Source organism: Odontesthes bonariensis, chromosome 8 (assembly GCF_027942865.1).
Source record: "Odontesthes bonariensis isolate fOdoBon6 chromosome 8, fOdoBon6.hap1, whole genome shotgun sequence".
Lineage (NCBI taxonomy): Eukaryota > Metazoa > Chordata > Actinopteri > Atheriniformes > Atherinopsidae > Odontesthes > Odontesthes bonariensis.
Window position 1 is genome coordinate 10,212,181 of NC_134513.1, and position 20,917 is coordinate 10,233,097.

Sequence of the window (20,917 nt, forward strand, 5' to 3'; positions counted from 1 at the left end):
CCAATCTCCCTTCCCTTTGTCTTTGTCGTCCATAGTTAGGAAGAAACCGCCCTAACTATGAGCTTTATCGAAAAGGAAAGTTTAAAGCCTCGTCTTAAAAGTGGAAAGGATGTCTACTTCCCGGACATTTACTGGCAGCTTATTCCACAAGAGAGGGGCCTGTTGATTTAGTTAAACTATATCTGTTTTTTTTTTTTATCCGTTTCTTTCTTTAGGGATGTGGTACTGAAACTGCTCCAGTTTGAAGCATCAGCAAATGTGGCTGACAGCAAGGGCTGTTTCCCTCTACACTTGGCTGCCTGGAGGGGCGATGTGGACATTGTTCGCATCCTCATCCACCACAACCATTCACACTGTCGGGTCAACCAACAGGTAAGTTGAGCCCCATTATATCTCCTCTCAGTCGAACACAGGTGACAGTCCCCACTCCTAAGGTGACCTCGGATTATGAATACTGAAATAATTGAAGGAGCGGCTGGGGTCATATCAAATATTGGCTGTAGCCTGCCCTGCTTAGGAGTCCTTTAAGAAGAAAGTAGGCCTAAACTCTCTGCGCCTCATAGTTCAGATTAATACAGTTTAATGATTTCAGCACTAAACTACTTTGGCTTTTCAAGTTCTGGCACTGGCCGTTCACTTTTTTCTGGAACTCACAGCATATTCACTGGACGCAATAGAGCACACGTAAAATTTAATGACTGGGCTACTACAGGTCAAACCTGTCTTTTTGTTGCAGAGTAGTTTTCTCAAAGGCCCACTACAGTACAGACCATTTACATGTTAAATGGTAAAACTGTGGCTTTGCTCCTCTTCCAGAACAAGGAGCTCTTATCTACTTAAAGTTTCTGAGCTGTATTTCTCAGAGCATATAAAGTGATGCTGCTGTAGGTCGTGTTCTCGTGGCTTCTGGCCAGCAGCGCAGATCCCTTACAGCTTCCTGTGATCTCGCTCTGACAGGCTGATGAACATTTCAACACTGGGAGCATTCAGCCTGCCGCTGCTGTCATTTCTCATCAGCAAAAATGACCCTCTTCTCCTCCCTCCCTTTTTTTCTGTCCATCTTTGCTTGCAGCATATTTATGCTCGCTGATGCATTGCTTATGGAAATTAGCAAATGCCACACAGGGAGTTGTATAAATCAGAATTGTGGGCTAAATTGTGACTGGATAAGATTTCTTTTTTTTTGTAATATCTAATAAGCACGTTTTTTTTCTTGTCATCATTAGCTAAATAGTTTTCCTCTGAGAGCTGTTAGTCTAATTGTTTCCCCTTATAAATGGCCTCCCTTGCCCCTGAAATGAAGAGGTTTGTCAGCAAGTGAACATGGGTAATTTTCTTTTTACAATGTCAATGATTTGTTGAGCTGACTGAGCTGCTGTGCACAGGACTCAAATAGACTGGGAGCTTGTGATGTTGAAGTTATTGCACATGGATGCTGACTTCCAGGCACAGTCGGTGTGTATTGATGTGTTTGTACTTTGTACCCTTTATTGTTTTCGTCGTGCTAAATGTGGTCTTTGAATAGACCATTACCTTGAGGGAAATCCTAATGGAGCTGAATTATTTTACAGAGGAGTGAACAATTGAGTTGTGGAATTTAAGATTTTTTAATATCAAGCATGCTGTCATAAGTTTTACCTTGGACCCTAATTAGCTGCTTAGAATTATGGCTTGTTGATGGTGATCTTTTGAAAAGGGAAAACAAAAAAAGTCATTTTCAGTGAATGGTAAATACTCTGGCTCTTTGAACCTTCTCCCAACACTTGGGCTCTTCTATGCAGCTGCTGAGCTCTACAGATCTGAATGTTAAATGTCCTCGAAGCAGGTGAAGGTTATGATAAAATAGCAAAGTGTTATCATGTTGTAGTTTCCTTTGACCATGATATAATTAAGCAGTTGCTGTAAAGCAAGAATGGTGGGAGGGACGCTTTTTGGAATGATGGCAAGAAAAGGTAAATAAGTCTTTGTCTGATTGCAGTAGACCTTCAGTAAGATTTAACAGGCTCTGGAGGGTTGTTACACTGTGCAGCAACACCTGCAAAAATAGGTTTAGAGAAAAAGTGTGCAGAATTACATGAAACAAACATTTATCCCACTTCTAAGTCGAGGCAGCTAGTGGCACTGGAAATGTTTCCTGGCAGAGGAACGATTCAATAATTTTTGATTGCTCTCTGTAAAGGAAAAAAAGATTCTATAACAAGATAATGATCCTAAACGCACATAAAATCCGCATTGGACTACCTAAAGCTAAGTCCCTCACAGTGTCCCAATCTAGAAATGATCATAAATGTGTCGACAAACCCCAAAAGAGCAATTATCTCTCAAAAGATTAGAAGCTTTTTGCAGGAAGGATGAGTGGAAAGTATTTTTACAAAAAGTGTTAACAACTTTGTAAGTATAAGAAAGACCACACAGGTGCAAGGTCTTATCTTATGATAACATTTACAGAATACCAGCACTCACTGACATATAAACCAGTTTAATAAGGGGCAAGAGTCAACACTAATGAAGGCTGAATGTGCTCGTGTTGAGTGTCGCCTCTTATTAAACTGGACTACATGTCAGTGAGTGCTGGTGTTCTATACCTGCTATCATTTAACTGGATGTAATTGTAACAGACGACTGATAAAATAATGTTAAGGTTAAACTTTCAGGTTAACAACCTCAGGGATTTACCTATTTTTTTCTTCTGAAAGAAAATGTATGAATATGTAGCTTACAAATTCAACAATGACAAAGTTCACATTTTATTTCCATTTGACCTTTTTATTATTATTGCTCTTTATGCCATGTCACATCTGAGTTGTTTTTTAAAATGTACAAAAGTCTCATACTAAAACATCTCTAAATGGTATTCTAAGGCACATATAACCGAACGCTTCCTCCCAGTTTTTACGCTCAGTCACTTTAAGACGCTAATTGTTAACCTGCAAGTTGAACTTTATTTTGTGTGTATTTAACAAGCTTTTGAGAAACACAGAATTTTTTCACAAGATACTGCGTAATAACGACTTTTTAAGAGGTACCTTGTGGTATTTGATATTATTATACTGACATAGCATTCCTTTGAGAATAAAAACAGAAAATGACCTTTTATGTATCCTGATCTGACACCATTCTTGCTAAATGATTTAGTCACACTGATTACTTGTTTAGAAATTGTTTTCACGTCATATATCTCACTGTTAGGTTTGTTTCTTAACAGGGTGGCTTTATCTCCTCTGTTATCAGTTTCCATCTACCTCCGTATATGTTTAACACTGAATACACTCGGCTACAGACCTCACGCTTTGGCTGCACACAGCCAGAGCAACACACAAACTCCAGCGAGCCTTCTCTTTAACACTTTTTAAGTTGTAGAGCTTATTTGTCCTCAAAACACTTCCGTTTGCAAAATATTGGTTTAGCCCACATTAAACTGAAATTTTTGTTTTTGTTTACTGCGCGTCTATACAGTAGTCTTCCTGTTACAGTGTTGCTATAGTGAGCGTGCAGTTATTTTCAGGTTGTAAACATAAATCAGAGAGTGAGATTTATGAAGCATTTGTGTTTTTACGAGGCCTAAGCTCCATATTTTCCCTGTCTGTCATGTCTACAGCCGTAAGAAGGGTATGCATGCATCAGTCAGGGTGATATATACTCATAAACACTCGCACATATCATGAGTTACAGTATCAAGCCGTTGGTTGTGCATCACCCGATTCGCAATAACATTACTCTAACCTCGCACACCATTACTTGTGTCAGAGGTTGAGTGTGTCGCAGCGTTATTTTATTGGGCAGCTCTTGGAGTCTTCGTATTAATTCTTTTCTTTTTTTCTGGCATGAAGAGAACACGTGTCCTCTCTTTTATTCTTGAGGTGAAAAATGGTGACATGGCTGCTGAAGGACGCAGGAGGAAGCTGTAATGAGTGTGAAAGGTGCTGAGACTGTAAAGAAACATGTGGGAGGTTGACAGAAATGGAGGCAGCAGAGGTGTGTAGGTGGGTCAGTTCCACTCTGGAGCCAACAGATGATTATTAGAGGTTAGTGGATGTTATTAGTTGGCCGTAAACCAGTTCCAGCTCTCCGTTTATTGCTAAATTGGTCCCAGTAGTTTCCATTCACAGCTGTTTTTGCTTATAGTGGGAGCATGCGAGTATGAGAGGTGGAGGCCGCCAGACTGGAGATGATTATGCAGACAGTGTGCGCCCATGTTTATGTGTGTGTAAGAGACAGTGATTGATAGAGAAAGGTTGCCTGTTTACTCGATGCTTGCACTCTTCTCGTGAGGCCAAATGCATTGTTTTGGGGACTGTCAAGTTATTTGTGATCTCTCTTTCTCACACTCAGACTGACTCATAAACCGCTTAAGACCATACTTCAAGATGGGTTCTTTTTTCTCCGTTAGGTTTTTTTAGATAGAAAACAACATCCTTAAAGGTGAAGTTTTCCTCAACCATAACATGATGGATTGCTACACTTGTCAATGTAGAAAGGAAGAGATTAAAGGGAGCCTGAGTTCAGTGCTCCCTAGTATCTCCCATGTCATTGCCAGTGTCAAGTGTTGGATGACTTAAATGTCTGACATCTGTCGTCTGAGGACGACCTAGAGAGAGTTCAACTTTCACTAAGAAAGTTAAAAGAATAAACTTTGAGTTTAGCTAGCTTTTTTTCAATGTTAGATCATCAGACACTCGGTGTTCTGTATCTGAACATGAAATGAACTGGAAACTGATTGAGATGGGAGTTGGTGAACTTTCCTCCAGTGTGTTTAGCAGATGAATAATGGTAGCTTTCAAGTAAAATGTCATAACTGTAACCATGTTGAAAAGTCTTGCATTGGTTATCTATTTTCTTATTTTCTTATTTTTTTTGCTTGTTTGTTTTTTGTCTCTTATTATAGAGGATTCCCCCTTGAACTAAACAGTAGAATCCACCTCTGTTGTGATTGGTTTTGTCTGACAGCTGATTGACTCCTAACCATTGGGATAACTGTCACTGCCTCTATTAAATTGATTCTGACCCATCATTGTAGTGTGCATCTTGTACCTAAAGCCAGGTGATGTCAGCAGGATTATTAACTCGAACCAGGAGAAAAGATACTGGAAAATCCTGTTTAATGAAGAGAGAAAAGGGATTTTTTCTGTATAAGAGAAGAAGAGACTGTAGAAGTCAGTATCTTTAGGAACAATTGATACCAGTACTGATACTGCTCATATACTTATCCGCCTTTTCCTCATTAATATATGTCACCAGGATTTGCTGCCTCACTTATACTCCTGTTGTAATTTTCTCTGTAATTACATACTTGCGGCTACTTGTGATATCACCGTGTTCAACGGTCTAGAGTACCAACCTTCCACTAGGACGGTCTTTCCCTCTAGACATTTCCTTTTATCTCGTCATCCCCTGGTCTTTTTTTGCTGTTTTTGTTATGGACCACAAAGGATACCTTAACCAGCATGACTTCTTTGTTGGAAAGGACTGTAAACTTTTCTCAATAATAGTGACAACAGCCCAGTGACATTCTGCTTTTTTTTGTGAGAGCTTAGATGGAGAAATACTATTGTTGCTGTTTGTCTTTCAGTACGCTTCCAGTGCTAAGCTGAATTTGATGAAATTTGGTGGAGAGTTGGAGCATTGGCTCATAGGATCATCATAGGATAGAAGCATTGCATTTGATTAGATTCAGTGCTCCCTAGTATCTCCCATGTCATTGCCAGTGTCAAGTGTTGGATGACTTAAATGTCTGACATCTGTTATTTGCTGTCTGTGAGACAATGTAGGAGCATGAATTAGAAGTTCTTAAAATCAATGCTGTTGGTGTCATATGTTAGTATTAAAGTATTATTATTTTCCTAAGGGATAAAAAGTGTTACCTTGACTTGACAAGGTGCAGAAGCTGCATCCGCCTGAACACAGATGCAAGTAGAGTCACAGTCTTAGTTCTGCTGGACCTGAGTGCTGCCTTTGACACAGTTGACCATGCGATCTTATTACAGAGGTTAGAAGACTGGGTGGGAATCTCTGGTCGTGCTTTAAACTGGTTCAAGTCCTATCTGGAGGACAGGAAATATTTTGTTGAAATTGGTAACTGTGTCTCAGACCAAATGGCTATGACCTGTGGGGTTCCCCAGGGGTCAATCCTGGGACCCGTATTGTTCAATCTGTACATGCTTCCACTAGGCCAGCTAATACGCAGCTATAATGTGTCCTACCACAACTATGCAGATGACACTCAGATCTACGTGTCACTGACGGCAGGAGAACATGGGCCTGTAGATACACTGTGTCGCTGCATCGAACAGATCAGTGTGTGGATGCAAAACAATTTCCTCCAGCTAAACTCAGACAAAACTGAAATCATTGTCTGTGGCCCACAGAAACAAAGAGAAAGTGTTATCAGTCACCTTGAGACTCTCTCTCTAAAACCTAACTATCAAGTTAGAAATCTCGGGGTAATATTGGACTCAGACCTGAACTTTAACAGCCACATTAAATCTGTAACATCAGCAGCTTTTTACCATCTAAAAAACATTGCCAGAATCAAAGGAATAGTGTCTAAACCAGACTTAGAGAGACTGATCCATGCGTTTGTCTCCAGCAGGTTAGACTACTGTAACGGCCTGCTCACTGGGCTCTCTAAACGGGCTATAAGACAGCTGCAGTACATCCAGAACGCTGCTGCTCGAGTCCTGACTAGAACCAGGAAATACGACCATATTAGTCCAGTGCTCAGGTCTCTGCACTGGCTTCCTGTCGCTCAGAGAATAGACTTTAAAACAGCTCTGCTTGTGTACAAGTCTCTTCACGGTCAAGCGCCAAAGTACATCTCTGACATGTTAGAGCCATATGAACCAACTCGGGCTCTGAGAACCTCAGGGAGGGGTCTCCTGCTGGTGCCCAGAGTCAGGACTAAACAAGGTGAGGCTGCGTTTCAGTTTTATGCCCCTAAAATCTGGAACAGTCTTCCAGAAGATGTGAGACAGGCCTCAACTCTGACAATGTTTAAATCCAGGCTGAAAACAGTTCTATTTAGCTGTGCATATGACACCTGAAAGTATTTTATCTGCACTCTTCACTTTTTAATTACTTAATGATTATTTTAATGGGTTTTAAATTTCTTTCTTTTTTAATTTCTTTCTTTTATTTTTTTATTCCTTTTTAATGGGTTTTAAATTTCTTTCTTTTTTAATTTCTTTCTTTTATTTTTTTATTCCTTTTTAATGGGTTTTAAATTTCTTTCTTTTTTAATTTCTTTTTTTTATTTTTTTATTCCTTTTTAATGGTTTTATTGCCTTCTTGTGATTTTATGTAGCTGTAAAGCACTTTGAATTGCCCTGTGTATGAATTGTGCTCTATAAATAAAATTGCCTTGCCTTGCCTTGCCTTGCCTTGCCTTGCCTTGCCTTTGGTAATGCAGCCACGTGCGTTCCACCACAGCACTAAAGTGCAGGCAGATTTATTCAATGTTATATTATGTATTTCATAAGGCCCACTGTTGCACAACAACTTTTTAACGTACTGTAAATTGCATTTAGATATTTTTTTATTACATTAATCCACACTTTTTTAACACTGAGTCCTGGAAACTGTGGCTTGGGAGCACAAAACTTAAACACGCTTTATCATAATGTCAAACGTAAATGTTCTTTGCTGCCTTCTTCATTAAGGGGCAGTTTGAAAGATTTAATGTTGAGTTAAAAATAAGTTTGGTCAGCAATGAAACAATGACAATTCTAATACAGTCATTATTTATTTATTCATTTATTTATATTCTTGTATAAGGACATTTGCTTCAGGTTATACGTTATAGATGTCTCTAAATTGAGCATATTACAGTGTTTATTTTACCATCTTAAATGCACAAATTTGACTACTGGAAAATCAAATGTGAAGAAAGGGGTATGATGACATAGATACCTTAAGAACAATGCAAATAATAGCTTCAACTTAGGATTTTCTTTAGTAGCTGACTAAATTCTTAATTTTCATTTCATTCATGGTAAACAAAAACCAAATAATAAAAGCACCACCAAAGTTAGAATTAATTGGATAAGGGATTGAACACCGAACCTCTAATATGGTTCTATAACATATGCCACCATGTAATCTTTTAGTAAGATATGTTGAGTATGATTACAGGATACATGGAAGTAGGGCTGTCGCGATAACCGCAAAATGCAATCACCGCGGTGCTGAGAGGACCTCCGCGGTGCGTGTCCAGGCCACCGCCACCACCGCACGCCCGCTTGCACGCGCAGAACAACTCGAGAAACTAAAAGAGTTTTTAAGACTGCACAGTAGATACAAAGCAACTGACAGAACTGATACTTTTTTAAAGCCAGCACAGTAATAATAATACATTGTATATTCCCCTTAAGGCAGGAGAAACACATTAACACAGCGAGGTGCTGCGTTTCTGTCGTCATCTTTGCATATAGGCACACGCACACACGCACGCACACATGCTACTCGTTGTGGTCTCATTCTCCCTCAGCAGCTGATATTACAAGAATATGCCTACTCAGTGTCGTAGCAATAGAAGTTAAAATAAAATGCAGTGGCCTACCTTTATCTCGGCTTTACTCCTCTGCCTATAGTCCGGACACTTTATGGCTTTGAATCTTCCCTTATTATCCATGTTTAACGTTGTAAATGCGATCGTCTAATATCAACAATAAACTAGCTTCCACAGAACCACAGCTTGGTGTGCACATTTGCTGTTGGGAAATACCTGATCATTTCAACAAAACTGTGTAGGTGAAACTATTTAAAAAAAAAAAAAAAGCGTTTAAAAAATGTGCCGTGCCAGAAATAAGCTCTAACAACTTCGCGGAAACAGTTAAAGTTCAGCTTGGGTTGGTTGGTCGGCGGCAGTCTGTTAAAAAAAAAACTGTATCCCGGACACGTGAGCTCAACTGCTGCACTGATCTGCTTTGTTTTTCTCCGTCATAAGTAAACGAAACGTGCGCAGGTCTGCAACAATGTTGATATTTGCCATGTGGCACTGGCAACAATGTTGCAGAACTGGGGTATGCGCTGCTTGATCTCCGCTATGTTGGTCTGTGAGCGAGTAAATGACAGGCAAAGCAAAGTGAAATGTCAGAATCGCTGGGAAAAAAAGACGGATTATGCGCTCGATTTTCATCTAACATTGCGTGTCGTGGAAAGTAGCCTAATGAACAAAAATGCGATAACCCCGCATACCGCGCTGTTGAGCGGCTATGAGTCACCGCGGTGGGAATTCCCTCACCGCGACAGCCCTACATGGAAGGTTAATAGTTTAATATAAACGCTAAACTGTTCTGTATGATGTTGTGAGCAGTGTAGGTGGTGGATCATTGGAATTTTGGACCTATGTTTGAAATCTGTAGCTCTTAGAATAACACACTCCCAGGCACCTCAAGGTACTTGCCCAGCGAACAGCTGGACTGTTGCGATTACTTTGTGTACGTCAGGTTGGAGCAGTGAAAGGGACAGTTATGTCCTACAGACGTTCCCATTGACATAGTGCAGATGTGGTATGTGGGAACCAGCACACAATTTTGTGGCTGCTTCCTCTGTATCTAACATCTGGGCTGGCAAGTTAAAGGGATGTTGTGTGTTTATATTCTATATTTGTGTGTGTGTGTGTGACTGACTGACGAGTATGTGTCGCTGTGTAGCAGATCCATTCCAGGAATGTTATCTTTTCCAACAGCAGATGGATGGAGGGTAATACTATTACGTTTTCCTTCTGTTTCTTTTATCCTCCTTTCTTTTTCACTCATTTGTTCTCCCCAAGGAGATCAAGAGCATAATATTGAGCGAGTACGTAAACGAAAAATGCCTTTCAGCAGCAAGGCCTTCTGGGAACTTGGAGACTGTGTGAACTAAGGCAAGGGTAATGGGTCATGAGGTCATTTGCCTTCCACGTCTTTCCATAAACTTTTCTCTTGTTTTATTCCTGTGTGTATTCACCTTACATTCTTGGTAATTTTATGCCCCATCATGCACACATGTTGCTACCACACAACAAAATGAAACCATATGTTTCCCGGCGATCAACATGTGAACCCTGCCTCTCTGAGAACACATGCTACCACTTGGAGAAACCACTCTGGGAAAGTCCTCTCAAACGGCCACTGCTATCCCACTGCTGCCAAAACACACAGTCACACTGAGCCGTTAGATGTTTTCTTATGAGTAATCTTTAAAAAAAAAAAGGGTAAGTCATATGTTTTCCACAGCCTGGCTCGCTGTGTGCAGTGGACTTCTAAATCAAAGGTCAGCAAAGAAAACTCATTCATCGTCTGAATCTAGACAATTTACAGCCCTGAGTGTTTTTTTTTGTTTGTTTGTTTGTTTTTTGCAAGCAGAGAGCAGATTGTGTGTGTGTGTGTGTGTGTGTGTGTGTGTGTGTGTGTGTGTGTGTGTGTGTGTGAGGGTGTTACTGTAAACAACAACATATCCATTTTATTGTTCTTATTGATAAAACACGAAAGCATAAACACCGCGACAGAAGCGGTGTCCAGATACATTTTAATGACAAATAGATGCCTTCATGGGTGCTGGATTTGTGTTAAAACCCACAAAGTACCACTTGAATCTAAATGGGACTAAACAGGAGACATGTCAGGGATTTGAAAGCTGGAACCTAGACCCATGTAGACGGGTGGGATACCAGACCCAAACCGACTGGCACAGATTTTACAGCCGATTGGTGCTCAGGTGTCAAGTTGTCAAAACAAAAATATAACGTTGTCCTCTGTGTCTGGCTGCGACACACTCCAACCATTGTGCTTGACACTGAAGCTGGTGTAATTAAATTCCACTCTTGCTGATTAAAGCCTGACCAAGCCATTCAATATTTTATCTTAAAAATCTACCTAAATCAGAATCCACTTTACACTTCTGTTGCATTTACCATAAAGATAACCATTTGTTAAATGGATGGCTTTTCATTTGTTACTGTGGCTGCTTGTGTTAGCATTGCTAATTTGCTGTTGTCTGTGCTCTTTGAATTCCTGGCTGTGCTTTCTAATTCTGATGTTGATATTCCAGGTTAGAGTAGGTTTCTTTAGTCTGTATGTTCTTCTTGGATCCACTGGTGCATCACACACACTGAGGTCCCTTTGTAGGGCTCCAGGATAAATTTCCGTACCGCTAATGTAGGAAAATGTTTAGAAGTATAAAGTGTGCAAAGATGAAATCTTTAATGATTTAGCTCATTGTTTAAATCGGGGGTTTACGAATGCTGATGCAGTGAAAAAAAACTCCCATAGAATCATGATTATGTGTAATACCATACATGCTTAACAAGTGACCCATGTTGGTTTGTGAATGCTGGACAACCAAATAAAACAAATGTATATGAACTCTTTTATCACATCACAATCATATCTGCTGTCCTCATTGCCATCCACTTGGCTTCCCCTGGAGAAACCCTCTCCACGCTTTTAAAAACCTCTGGTTTAAATACTTTTTTAAACAAATTCATAGTTACTGGTCCTAGATATTTCAAATGAAACAATTGGCTACTTTTCAGTGTTTTTATAAATTTGAGTATCTTGAAGGATTTTGTTGTTTAGGGGGCAGTGTAAACATTTAAAGATATGAAGGTGATGTATTGTTTACTTTAATTTAGGTCTCAGCATTTCAGTGTCTACAGCTGATGCCATCTTACGTTGTGTGTGTGTGTGTGTGTGTCTTGCGTTAGATCTTCACCAGCAGTGAGATGGTGATGGATCAGTTGGCTGTAAAATGTGATACAGTAGCTGCTTTCCTTATCTGTCTGGTCTCGGTTACTGCATTTACTGGCCTCAGGTGTCTCCTTCACTTTCCATGTTCACATTCTTGATAATTCTCCTTTTTTTTTTTCTAGTAGTGACCGAAAGAATGAGATCGCGAATACAAGCGGCCGAAATGAGTTTCCTCCGCAGGGTGTCTGGGCTCTCCCTTAGAGATAGGGTGAGAAGCTCGGTCATCCGGGAGGGGCTCGGAGTAGAACCGCTGCTCCTCCGCATCGAGAGGAGTCAGATGAGGTGGCTCGGGCATCTGGTTAGGATGCCTCCTGGACGCCTCCCTGGTGAGGTGTTCCGGGCCCATCCCACTGGGAAGAGGCCCCGGGGAAGACCCAGGACATGTTGGAGAGACTATGTCTCTCGGCTGGCCTGGCAACGCCACAGGGTCCCCCCGGAAGAGCTGGAGGAAGTGGCCGGGGACAGGGACGTCTGGGTCTCTCTGCTCAGGCTGCTGCCCCCGCGACCCGATCCCCGGACCAGCGGAAGATAATGGATGGATGGATGGATGGATGGATGGATTGTTTTACAATTCTTAGATTCTGCCGGGCTTTAACTTGCTAACATTAGCACAGGTAGAAGTTTTGTAAAATTTGAAATCGTGGTTCGGACACAGATTGGGCTGAATGGTAATTTGGGGAAAAAAACCGAGTGCTCATAGAGCTCAGTGAAGAATAGCTCTGTCCATCATTAACTTAATCTCTTTCATGGGTTTAGCTGTTTGAAGTAAGACTAAAGTGAGAATGAGCAACAGTTAACTGCTTTGTTGTGCTTTTCCACACAGATTGTGTTCATCAAATTACCAGGACAGACGCTGTAAGCCAAAACCGAATATTCATGCCTATTTGAGAATGTATTTACAATTATAGATGTAGATTAATTTTGATGATAATGTAAGCTAAGTGAGAGGGGAAAACTGTTCACCTTGCAAGCCTCGTCCTTTTCAGTTTTCATTTACTGACTCGGTTCTCTTTTAACAGCGCACTGAGCTGCTGGGATTATGAGATGCTGTAATGTAGACGGAGCTCATCCTCTATCAGTCCATCAGCATTAACGCTGTGTCTGTTGTAACAAACTCCTCTGCGCTTCACTTGCATTGGTTTCAGTTCAGCCTCGGCTTGTCTGATAGTGTGTTTATTTATATGAATGCAGCTGTTTCTTTGGTCCCATGCAGATGAACTGTGATACAGTTGTGCTGATAGTGTTAACCAGGGGAAACGTCTTACTGTGTGTGGGTGAATGCAATTAAAATAGTATGAATGAAAGTAGTATATGTTTTTAAGTTAAGAAAAATGAAAGAAGCGGTGCTCACATATTTGAAATGTATAAGAGAAAATAAAAAATTCCTACAGAAGCCATAATAAAAGTATGCAGCTGTTTTGTTAAAGTTGGCTACATCCAGCTGGTCCTTCAGCCTCTTTAAATTTGTCACCATTAACGCTTCATCAGAGCCACAAACTGCTCAAGGGAGAGCTATGACATCCATTTTTATGGGCATGTCAGTGATGTGCTGCCATGCCTGTTGATGTGGCTTTAGTAGATGACTGTTGCTCACAGGCCAATCAGCAGCAATGCACTGAGTGCTAGATGATATCAGAAAGCTGTCAGAGCGAGTGTAATGGAAATGCATAACCCACTCTGAGAATGGAGAGGGTGGATTTTTTTTTTTTTTCTTCCTTTGCTTCCTCACCACCTCAATCTATCTTGTTCTGTCACTCTGTGTCCGGGTTCATCTGTTTGTCACTCGTTTTTTTCTGGCGTGGCATGGCATTTTTCCCATCTTAAGCAGGGTATGTGAAGTACAGTGGATTGGACAAACAAAGGTTTAATACCAAGACGGAATGGATCAGCTGAAGCATCAACAACAGCTGCTATCTTTGTCCCATTGGTTATCACATCCGCGGTGTGCTATCAATCTGTGTGACATAATCTGTGACTAAAAAGAAATGTTAAGGAGATAACAAAGGCTCACTTTGTGGAGATGAATAACCAATAGTTGATAACCATTTCACATTATTGTATATTTAATTGCTCTTCTAGAGCTTTCGGTTGTATTACACAACCTTCATCAGCAGATGGAGTTGCCTAGTTATGTTGAAGGGGTCTGTGTTTATTGTTGCTCTTTGGTATTGTAGTTTATAACAGCCTTTCGTCAGTGTTCTCTGTGTAGCTCTCAATTGTTGTTTGCTTATAGTAAACAATACCAAAACTGACAAATGAAAACTGCTACCAGTACTGAACAGTTCCTCTTGCAAATGGAGTTTGTTCTATAAAATCTGACCAAAACGTATCCCAGTAAACTGTTATGCATGTGAATTACAGTGTGTGATTATTGTGGTTCACGTACAGTGGACCTGGCAATCAGACTTATTCCGGAAGGTTTCATTCATCCATGAATGGAGGGGTGTGCAAACCTTGGGGAGAATGGAGGAATGTCATTGGCTGAGGCGCAGGGTAAGCTCTGGAGCACAATATTGGTGTTTTTGCAGCTATCACATGTATGTGTGTATTTTCATATGGGGCCTTTTCTTTTTTTCATTTGTAGCCCATACTATATATCTTCATCTCTCACTGCTCAAAGGCACAAATGAAAGAAGGAAGATGAGTGTGGGAGGCGAAGGAGGTTGTGGCTCTGGGAGCAAGAGAAGCATTGAGATAGGATCTGAGCTGTGGAGAGGGGTCATGGTGTCTTGGAATGTTATTATGGAAGTTAGAGGTACATTGGTTAAAGTGTGGGGATAAATGTAGGGAATTGAAGTAGAATGGGGAAAACTTTTTATAAATGAGTCTTCAGAATTTGAAGTGTTAAACTTGTTTTCAAGGTGCTGATAACATTAAAATGGAGGCAATTTTGTAAAGGCATGAAGGTTAGAGAGGAAAGAAAATACATTGCTTATTTTTGTTAAGCAGCTTTGTCACTCATTTATTCTTGCCATTTCTGCATTTTTCCATGACATCTTTTTATTCGTGTAGTTATGTGTCCTTGTTATGAAGGACAATATTGTAATCACTCAGACTTTTGCAAACTTATTCTGTTCTTTCCTGAAGAAATGATCTCATCTCACCGATCAGAGAGATTTTAAATCTCTCTGATCGGTGTGTTCTGGCCAAGGCAGGCAGCAGCTTTGTCAGTACTTATTACTCAGTAGTACATAGTTTACGTGATTCAGTATACATACAGAATTTCTATTATTTATTTATGTTAATTTTGAGATGACAAAAAAAATACATTAAGGAAATCTATCCTTTTTAGCAATATGTTATTGTCAGTTTATTCATTTTCAAGTACATGCGCAAATTAGTCTTGGCCTCTCTTTCTCTTCTTCCCTGGTATGTTAAAACATCACACCTCTCCTTTGCGTGCTGCTCTGCTCAGCTTTCCCGGTAGTTATAGGGCTGTTTTCATCCAGTGCTGCAGGACTCCAAAGCCCACCATCATTGTTGTTGACAAGGGTCCCCAGAGAGCTAGGACATGACCACAGTTTCTCAGAATGCCCATAACCTTTAAAATACATGCACACACACACACACACACACACACACACACACACACACACACACACACACACACACACACACACACACACACACACACACACACACACAGCTTTCTCTTTCTCTGAATGAGTCAGGCAGTGTAACTAAACATTCATCTTATATCATAGCAGATGTCTGTGTCAGGGTGAGGGTGTGGAAGGTTGGACACGGATGCGGACTTAGAAGGTAAAGGAGATTTATTTAACAGCAAAAACAAAGTACCAACGTAAAACACGGCTAAGCCGGAAAAAAAACGTTGTTGTGAACGAAAACAAGACAAGGAACTTAACACGGCATGGGTAAATAAATAAATACTTAACTTGCAAAACAGGGAATGTGGAACATGGGGAAACAAGGCAGGCAGGGTCAGGTATCATAGATAAGGGTAACAGAGGCAAAGATCTGACAAAACTGACAGGGGAGGCAGGAAACTAAATAGAGGGCTGGGAGTGATTGGAGAGTGAGTGCAGCTGGAGACAATGGACAGGTGAGGGGAATAAACTAATTACCTGGGTGAGGGAAGTGAAGGGAAAACTAAACATGGACTGAAAACAAACATAACCTAAACATGAAAACCAAAAATGAGAGTCTCTGGGCGTGACAGTCTGACTGCCTTAGATACATGTGATTATTAAACCCAAGCACAATTTCATTTTTTTATGGATTTTAAAGTACAAAAAAATTCAGTCCTTCAGTTTACTGTTTTCATTTTACAGCAGCTCCTATTTTGGTTCAGTCTCACCACACTTGCATGTTTAATACTTGAATCACACATGAATAAGTAAAAGGGAATTGAAACGGTAAAAATAGGAGGAAAAAAAGTTGATGCACATTAGAGGGAATGGAAAAGCAGAGATTACAATAACATTAGACATTTCAAGACTCCCCAGACATTTCTGTTCCGAGCTGACAAACTATAAATTCAACCGACTTTGTTCTACTCAGAAATTAAAGTGGTTCCCTCAGATGAGCTCTCTCTGATTCCCCTGATTTCCTCGGGTGAATATATATATTGCAATCGTTGTCTAATTGTTTCTCCTTGAAGAAAGCCTCTCATCTTATTTCCCAATTCCCACACTGAATTTCTCAACTCGTCTCCTATATTTGCGTCTTTGTCCTCACCTCCTCTAATCGCTTCCTTAGTGGGAGTGACTGAGACGAAGAGAAAGGAGCTGAGGTGACAAAACATTTGACAAAATACGACTTCCTTAAGTCAGTGCCTCAGTTTTTAAACCAGCATCATTCAGTTATGAGGTGTGACGCAACTGTTGTTTTCTTGCAGCACACAGCTGTAAATGACTTATAAGATTAATGTACCATCTCCCCTTCAGAAGTCACAGGTGCCAAAATAAAACCAAGGATATACTGGTTTATCTTCACTTCTTGTTCTTCTCTCTGGGTGCATTTTAGGAATAGCCAAAATATGTGGCTGCGAATGATTTCTGGGTCACGGGCAGAAAATTATAGAAGAAAAGAGATGAGAAGCCTGAAATTAAACAAATGAGATGGGCCTAAGAGCTCTAAAATCCAGTTAGGATGGCTACATCTTCTACCGTAGTACAACCACTAGAAATGTATTGGGTTCACGTTTCTTCTTTTACTTGTTTCAGATTTGATTCTCTTATGAATGGAAACCCAGCTGGCAACTAACTAGGTTGTGCTTTTAGAATTCAACAACAAAGAACTTCACTTCAACTGTGAACAAGGGATTCATTATATGAATGAATTTGATTATTTTGAAATTAATTATGATTACAATGAATTAAACTCCAATTGGCTTGAAATGGACTATATTATTTAAGTGCCTTGAGATGACATTTGTTGTAATTTGGCGCTATATAAATAAATTGAATTGAAGGGATAGAAACACTGAACACTTGTATTGTTCTGTGTCGTCTGGATCAGTAGGCCAGCAGGCTGTCTCTCAACTTCATAAAGTGATATTATTGCTTACAGCTTGCTTGGTTACCCCCAAGTACCTGAAAGTATGTCTATAATGTCATATACACAACTAACGCTGCTGCCCAGATAAAAGAAAAAGCATTATCTGGACTTGGACTTGGACTAACAAATTCAGAAATTTCCATCATCTGCCCAAATATTAATGTAGCGCTTCCCAGAAAATGTTATCATCGTGACTGTGATTGCATGTAAATGTAATTTTGATCCCTTGTACTTTTGCTTTTAGAGCTTTATAAGAATGCAATGTGTAATACACTGACCGACACGTATGCCTTCCTGTGAACCTGATTAGAAAGCTGATCACCACTCGGTTTATCCAGCGTGTCTGAAGTGGTGCAAAGTACACAGTCTTCAGTTTTGACATTTAATTTTGAGAATGGTTTTAAAAGAGGATTTTGAGAGCAGAGATGCGGTGCATCTTGTATACGCATTTTAAAGCAGGAATTAATAAAATGGGATTGAGCACTGTTGTTAAATTGCTGCGAGGTGTTCTAGAATATAAATGTAAGCATAACCAGAGAGCCTTTGAGTGTAATTGGGCTGTTGAATGGAAACTGACATACTGTACTAAATCAGTAAGTGTGTTGGATTGAAAAGGCCCCGTGGGCTTGAGAAAAACATTCTGGCTTCAGCCTGCATGCTTCCAATACACTGACAGGAAGCTACATATTTCCATTGGCAGCTTTTAAAAACCTGACACACTTTTGGAATTTGTACATCCAGACAGGTCGTGCTCCGAACATGTGTTTCATGGGTAGCTACAATCTGTGTGCAGAATGTAGCTCTCTTCATCATGAATTTCACCCTGTGTCCAAGTACAGATGAAGCTAATTGCTCTTTTTTCTCACCTCTCCCTCTCTCTTTACTTAAGGTCCGAATCCTTTCACCTGTATTTTCTCCATGTCTTACTGTGTGTATCAGTATTGAATGCCATCAACTCGTATTCCTCTCTGCAATTCTTTCCATACCTTTATCACCTTCTTTTCATCCACTCTTACCTCCTGCCCCACTAATCATCCAATTGCCTACTTTTTTTTTTTTTACCTTTTCCGCTTCCTCCCACGTTGCTCCGTGCTTCGTCTCTCTGCCCAACCAACCATCATTGCTCCCATCTCTTCTCATCCCTCTCCCTCTTACCTTCACGCTTCCTGGTGTCAATCTCTTTTTCTGCTCTTCCACAGAACCATGAGCGAGAAACGGCACTCCACTGTGCAGCCCAGTATGGACACTCTGAGGTGGCTTCAGTGCTGCTCCAGGAGCTGACAGACCCGACTATGAGAAACAACCGGCAGGAGACTCCTCTGGACCTGGCAGCACTTTATGGACGACTGCAGGTCAGTAAGAAAAAATAAAAATTGGAATTAGAGTGCTGCTTTTATTTATTTTCTCACAATGATTAGATTAAATGCTGCTATATGGTACAGTGTCAAGAATGGTTGGAAAAACAACATCAGTAACCCTCCACTTTATAGCAGACTGATGTCTTCACCTGGCTAACAGTTTGAATGGAAGAGATTTGAAGGGATATATCACTATGCTAGACTTGACCTTTTCTACATCTTGAGGGTGGAAGCTCTAATCCCCATGAGAGCGGCTTAATGTAGAGCAGAGGGGACCCTCCAGGATAATGAAAGTCTTCATAATAAGTGTGATTGTGATGCAAACATCTGCTGCTTATTGATACAAGTGAAGTTTGTTTCTAACATTTGCATTGAAAATGGATTTGTAGCTAAACTAGAGGACAAAATTGCTTGCTAGTTCTGGCAGTAAATGGTAAGCTAGTCTTTTCATGACTAAGTGTCAGTATTTTCACCCTTTCACCACAGGGCCTACCAAACATATAGATGTTTTTACAGTTTTGTCTGGATGAAATGCATAGGGAAACTTAAATTGTTGTCAAAACAATTAAAGCTCCAACTACATAGGGCTAATATAAGTATGTATGTGTTTGATATACTATCATTGTAATTGATTATTTGATGTTGGAATAATTGTATGATTGGAATTTGGATTTGCTCTCTACCATCACAGTAAATTGATAAATCTAAAGGAAAAAATAACAAAAAGAAAACTACCCACTCCAGTGTTTGGTAGGCAGGGTGGGATCTGGAAATGTAAACTTGGATGTCTGCATGAATTATGTATCCTTTCTGGCAAGGAAGAGAGGCAGTTGGTGTGGAGTTAGACGTTACAAGGAACGGTGCGAGGGTCAGCCATTTCAAATAATGAGCTGCTACTGATTTCTTTGAGTATGGTTGATAAGAAAAAAAAAACCCTCTGAGATGGTGGCAGGTACACATGTATAGAAGTGTGATATTTTTATTTTTTTGTCAGAAATGTGACAAAAGTCTCACACCAGCACATTCACACTGAGATGTATCTGCTACAAATGTCTGCTGATGTTCAAATGCAATCACACATTCTCTCTGCTAAGGTAACTGGTAATTGCAGTCAAACCATACAGGTTTGTCTGAGTGTGAATGAATAATTTATAAAGGCAGCAGGGTAGAGCTTTCTGCATAGTAATGAAGGGAAATCCCTGTGGTGGAATCTACTGCTGCATGGAGATGTAACTAACACATGGCAGAAGAAGACAGACGAAGCTTTGGAGAGAATGACCTGAGATGTTAAAGACGCCACACACCATCAAATATAAGCAAAATGACCTCCTGCTTGAGAAGGCTGAAGTTGATTGACATGGCTTTTAATACAAGAAATTACACTAAAACAAGTAATCAAGCAGACCTGCTGGCATGATTGGTTAAGGAAGAAAGCTGCCAGCTGATTATCCAATTTGAATGACTGCTCACGCGGAATCCCCCTTTAAGGAATTGGGGTCTACCGTTCCTTAGCGGTTATTACAAATCAGAGCATTTGAAAGCATCATATAAACTTAAACAGAAACACAGAGAAGAAAAACACATTTTATCCCCATACAGGGAGTCTTAGTTGACAACCATCTACAAAGTTTGCTTAAGATTTTGAATCATCCTCAACTCATAAACCTCTGGCCCTGTGACTCTGACTGGAGGATAATTCAAAGTGATGTTTATGGTGCAAAATAGTGTATTTTATGCAATGATGTTTTGTGTTTTTTTTTTTTGTTTGTTTTTTTTTTTTAAAGGCTTTCAGGCTCTGGTCTCTTGGAATAGAATATATTGCCTCGTCCAAATTTATGCACCTAAATCTTTATGATATTTTAGAAATTCGTTTTTTTTTTTTTTTTTTTAAACCACACAATCTCTATTTTATTTAACTTTTTACTGAATTTGATCATAGATTTCAAATGATCTCTACTTAAAGGATAAGACCGGTTTTTTGACATTGGGCCCTTGATTTCACATTATAACATGATGTTCTACTCACCCCTGCTTGTTGTTGAACATTTGGAGCTGTTCCGAAGATATTCGCGAGGCGTCTGGCTGCTCTCTTGAGATATTCGGCCATGAAACGGTTTCCTATGGGCAAGCTTATACAGGCACAAACTATGCTGTTTATAGTTTATTAATTACTGTACACTAGCACTGATAACGTGGAGGTGCGTCGCTTACTTAAAAAAATCCGGGTTATTGTAATTTTGATTTTTTTTTTTGTCGTAAAGTGGGTGTTACTGACGTCCTCGTCGTGCTACTGCCACAGACAGCCCACAGACC

At 40.1% G+C, this 20,917-nt stretch overlaps 1 protein-coding gene across 3 annotated transcripts in view; it reads left to right on the forward strand.

The window, feature by feature from the left end:
- anks1b (ankyrin repeat and sterile alpha motif domain containing 1B) overlaps positions 1–20,917 on the forward strand; it is a 217,359-nt gene that overhangs the window by 59,420 nt on the left and 137,022 nt on the right. For all 3 annotated transcript variants that reach the window (XM_075471669.1, XM_075471666.1, XM_075471667.1), the window contains exons 3-4: positions 216–372; positions 18,446–18,598. In XM_075471669.1, the coding sequence (XP_075327784.1) occupies positions 216–372; positions 18,446–18,598 (310 nt within the window). The remainder of the gene's footprint in view (positions 1–215; positions 373–18,445; positions 18,599–20,917) is intronic.